We start from the raw sequence: 5,347 nt of genomic DNA, 5'->3' as shown, positions 1-5,347 counted from the left end.
TGATGGCCATGAACCTATCAGAACTCCGCAGTTAAGCGTGCTTCTGCGAGAGCAATCCCAGGATGGGTGACCTCCTGGGAAGTCTGGTTTGGAGAGCCAAAAGTGGACAATATTGTGTCATTGGGGGTGGATCGTTACAAATGTAACGCCCCCAAACCGCTAAGGGTTAGGTTCGTCACTTTCTCTTTAAAAACTGCAAAGATTCATAAGGTCTGCCAAATATCTTAACTAGTATGCTGATTCAAATAAATAAAAATAATAATGATTTTAAAACTCAGAGTTTTTAATAAATGCGGAAACGGTCATTTAGAAAAATTTAATTATAAAAGATACAATAACTGAAAATTATGGGGTAACATAATGAAATGTCCTAATGCATTCCTAGATCCCATCCCGGCCACCTACGTCTCTCTGTTCATAACCTGAAAACAAAAACAAAATAAGGGGTGAGCACAAAAAAACATGCTCAGTAAGGAATCCTCAACCATAAAACAGTTGAGTTAAATTCTTTTGAAAATCTTCAAACAATTGTCAAAAACTCCTCTTAAATATCTCCAAAACATTTGTAAAAAAACTCCCTTTTATAAATCTCCAAAACATTTGTCAAAACTCCCTTTTTATACACAAGATAATATATATATATATATATATATATATATATATATATATATATATATATATATATATATATATATATATATATATATATATATATATATATATATTTGAAATAATCATTACTCATAGTATGCCCAATACACTATTACGCCCTGTGTACGTAGGGTTGCGCGGTCGTTACTGTGACCCTGGGTGAGTAACGCGGTTTACCTGTGGCCACAGGCCCCACCCTCGTCAGCTAATTAATTGAAGTGCACTTAGACTGACATAGAGACAGATACCGCTGTCACTAAGCGAACCAGCGGGTGCGCTTCCATCTCGAGCTACGGTACCGAGCTAAATCTTGAAGGGTCTCGAATCTCTGCGGGTCTAGGGCCCAAATAATAGTCTCCTCCACACACGTGCCCTTTTCAAAAATATTTCTCCTTTATATATAACTCAAAGAGTTTTTCTCCCAAAACTTTCTCATTCTTTTCTTGTATATCTTCTCACAAAACTTTCTCATTCTTTACTAGTATATATAGGGCAACGTGTTGGAGGGTTTTTTACTCAAAATCACGATTTCAATAATATCATTTTTATACTCAAAACTTTCATATCAAAACCAACAAATCCTTTATATAAATAAAATAATTTGAAATACCGAATCAAAATAGTTAATCGAAATTTTGCAAATAAAGGAATAATTAAAATAATATAATAATTTGAGAAGGGGTAGAGGGTTCCCTTACTTGGACTTTCTATTAGCATCGGAATCGAGCTTTTACCAAAATACTTCCTTGCACACACTTCAAGCCTTAAACCACACAAAACTACACAAATCCCACAATTTTCTCTCTTGGCCTTTAGGTGTGTGTGTGAGTGAAGCTTGATGGGTATTGTGTCTTCCATTTTGGGTTCTATTTATAAGAGAATGAATGGTTAGGATCAAGTAGACACATTTTGATCCAATGGATGGGAATTAACCTTACCTACCTCAATGCACTCAAAAATGCACTCAAACTTACCTACCACAATGCACTCAAAAATGCACTCAAACTTACTTACCACAATGCACTCAAAAATGCACTCAAACTTACCTACCACAATGCACTCAAAAATGCACTCAAACCTTAATATATTATTCTAACATTATTATTATTATTATTATTTAACCATTCTCATTGCTAGACCAATCTACTATGCCTAGTTTCTCACTCAAGGAAATTACTATTTTCTCAAAGGTGGGTTGGGTTTGTAGATAGCAATTGGAATGGGTTGGGTTAAGTTCAAAGATGGCCCAATAATGAATAATGTGAATTTAACATGTGAAATGTGGGTTGGGTTTGTAGATAGCAATTGGAATGGGTTGGGTTAAGTCCAAAGATAGCCCATTAAAGAATAATGTGAATTTCCGTCCAGAACAGGGGTCATATTTTTCACGGGTGTTTTCATAGCCTTAACGACGTCCAAAAATCATGAAATTTGGAGGGTAGCTAGAGGACTTCAAGATGAGCGTTCAGAATTTTGAATCGACCAAAACGGAGTTCGTTTGACCCTGTTTTCGTTATTCCAAAGTTTAAGGTCTGTTTTGAGTTTTTATCAAATGGTAACTATAAACATTTCTACAAACAAAAATACACATTTATTTTCATAAATAATCGTAGTTATTCTTTTTCCTTATTAAAAATGTTTTAAAATTAATTTAAACCATTATAATTTATATCTTAAAATTTGGGGCGCTACAGGATTCCTCGCCTGTAATTGCTATTTAGTCACAGGACCTGTCCCCTGACCGGGGTGTGCCTGGCGGGAAGAACCCCCCAAGGAAACATTGTAGCACTTGCGGGCTGCCTTCTGCTCCCCTCGGACTGCCCCCACTCCGTCGTCCGTCGAGAATTTCATTTTAAGATGGGGTATTGATGTGACCGCTTTCAACTCAGCCTGAGCTGTCCTCCCGAATATAGCATTGTAAGCGGAGGGTTGATCGACAATAAGGAACCTTAGCGGAATCGTCTTCTCTGTCGGGGAACTGCCCACTGTAACTTGAAGCTCAATTGACCCCAGTGGCATCACCCTTTCCCCTGCGAACCCCACCAGGGGAAATCTGAAGGCAGAGAGCTTATCTTCACTAATTTTCATCAAGTCGAAGGCCGACTTATAGAGAATGTCCGCTGAACTACCATTATCCACCAAGACCCGATGAATCCTGTGATTTCCTATAACCATGGTTACCACCAGGGCATCCGAATGGGGTAAGTATACCCCCTCGTAATCTTCATCCGAAAAGGTGATGGCTAACTTCTCGCGCCTCGCCGCTTTTTCCGGCCTTGTAATCGCGTAAATGGACACCTCTCGCATTTCCTTCGCGTAAGACTTGCGAGCCGAATATGTCTCGCCTCCCCCTCCAAAGCCTCCAGCTATAGTCTGGATTTCGGGGAAGCACCCCGAGTCCTGCGGCCTCCCGCGGCTTCTGCTCCGCTCGCGCTGAGGCGACTTCTCCGCTCGGACATCCCTGCGGGGCTGCTGAGGCGGTCTTCTTTCTCGATAGTATTGTTGCTTTCCCGGGCGCGCATCACGTCCGGATAATCCCTGATTCCCGGCAAATTTATACGCAGGGCGCTTATCCGAGGTGCCCTCTCGTCTCTCCACGAAACGCTTCAACTTGCCATCAGCTATATACCTTTCGATCACCTCTTTCAGAGAAATGCAATTGTCTGTATAGTGACCAAAAGAGCCATGGTAGTGGCAGTATTTATGCCGGTTGTGCGGAGGTGGATGGCCCTTTATTGGTGAGGGATCCCTGTAACTCGGGTCCTTTCTGATTTCCATGAGAATCTCCTTCACCGGAGCATTCACAGGCGTCCAGTGATAACCCTCAACTCTCCTAGCGGGTCCGCGCTCTGCAACCTCCCTTCCTATCGGGGCCGCCCTCGACTTTGATCTCCTGTCCGGTACCGGGTTTTCCTTTCCTGGCCCCTCGGCCCCTCGGAACGCACGGAGGGTTTCTTCCTGGTTCACGAACTCTTCCGCCCGATCATAAAATTCCTGCAAACTGTCTGCCGGTCTTCTTGCTAAGTCTGCCATGAGGGCACCATCCTTCTTGATCCCTTGATAAATGGCACAGTGGATAAATTGCTCATTCTGAGTCTCCGCGGCTAACCTCTCCTGGTTGAAGCGGAGCAAGTAACTTCTCAATGACTCCTGGGGGCCTTGCTTAATGGTCATCAATTGTTGAGCAGGCTTTTTCCGGACAACGCCTGCCATAAACTGAGACGCAAACTTCCTGGCGAGGCCTTCAAAACTTGAGACCGAACGAGGAGGCAAAGTTCTGAACCATTCTCGAGCTCCCCCTGCCAAAGTGAGGGGAAAAGCTCGGCACGCAACCTCGTCCGGAGTGGCATGCAGCACCACGTGTGCACGGAAACTGGCCAAATGTTCAATAGGGTCCCCCAATCCTGTATATACGGGTATTTCGGGCATTTTGAACTTACTTGGGAGTTGGCATGACATTATACTATCAGTGAAGGGGGACACTGCGGTAGAAAACAAGCTGTCGGTCAACAGAGCTTTCCCCTTAGCTCCCGATTGCGTGGATCCCATCAAGTAATCACACTGTTGTTCCAATTTAGTCAGTTTTCGAGCCCACTCCTTTTTCACCTTCTTATTCTTCCCCATGAGGTCAGCAAGTTCGGCATCACTGTCAGACTCGTCCTCACCTCCGGCCACCTCTTCCAAACGCCCATCTTCACCTTCAAGATTCACCTGATCACCCTGTTGCAGGTCTTCTTGAACTTTCAGCCGCTCCGTTTGATCTCGCTCCTGCAGCTCCCTTTCAAGTTGCACCACTTTCTCATTTAAGCGGGCTATCTCAGCCTGGGGGTCATGTGAAGTCCCTGGTCCCTCATGCACATTTTCTTCAGCCATGCTTCTTCGAGTTAACCGCGTACTTACCATAGAAGATTCCAAGTATTCTCGTATTCACAGGAACACGTGACCACGTCGTTCCCACAGACGGCGCCAAAGTGTTAACAAATTTTCTGGAGCTGACGACTTGGAATCCCGGACGACAGCGGGTACCAAAGCTCCCAAGGTTGACGAAATTCAAATGAGTATTCTTCAAGTTGTCTGCAAAACAAAAGGGGTCGTCGGGGTGTCCCGGCAACGCCTCCTCCGACGATCAAATTAGAATTGGTGTAAAAAACCTCCTTAGCAAGAAGAAATTCGTGTGTGTTTTTTAAGAAGATACCTCTCTTTTATCAGCCCAAACCTTTTATATGTCTGCCCTCAATAAATGTCCTTCGCGTCAACATTTATTACTCGAATATGCTTTTCTTTTCCTTCATTAATTCGAGCCCATAAATCCAGGCGCTTATACCGAATCGTCCCTATTTTCTCTGATCGGCGGCGGGCAACCATCGATTAATAAGACAAAATTATTAATTAGGGAGAATCTCCCACTTCATTTCAAACAGCTTCTCTCTTAGCCGTAGACATCAGCTCATCTCTCTATTATTTTAATAAATGGCGGGAAATTCCTTAACATATGGTGACCTCTTCTTTCCTTTTTTCAGCAAGCTGTCAAGTTGGTGGCTCTTTACGATCAACATACTGAGTACCTCCGCGGTTACCCTCAAGAGATGACTAAGCTAAGGACTTGGGTGAGGAGCTTGGAGTATGAAGTTACGCAGTTGAGGAACCTGAATCCTGCGGTGGAGAATCTCAAGAAACTCTTAGCTGAGTGGGACCA

At 43.3% G+C, this 5,347-nt stretch overlaps 1 protein-coding gene across 1 annotated transcript; it reads right to left on the bottom strand.

Annotated features, from left to right (window-relative positions):
- Nucleotides 1–2,364: 2,364 nt before the first annotated feature.
- LOC133876775 (uncharacterized) lies at nt 2,365–4,524 on the bottom strand. Its single transcript, XM_062315020.1, has one exon. The coding sequence runs from the start codon at nt 4,522–4,524 to the stop codon at nt 2,365–2,367; it is 2,160 nt and encodes a 719-aa protein (XP_062171004.1).
- Between the last annotated feature and the right edge of the window lie 823 nt (nt 4,525–5,347).

This window comes from Alnus glutinosa, chromosome 9, assembly GCF_958979055.1.
Source record: "Alnus glutinosa chromosome 9, dhAlnGlut1.1, whole genome shotgun sequence".
Classification (NCBI taxonomy): Eukaryota; Viridiplantae; Streptophyta; class Magnoliopsida; order Fagales; family Betulaceae; genus Alnus; species Alnus glutinosa.
This window is presented reverse-complemented; position numbering and strand designations above follow the sequence as displayed.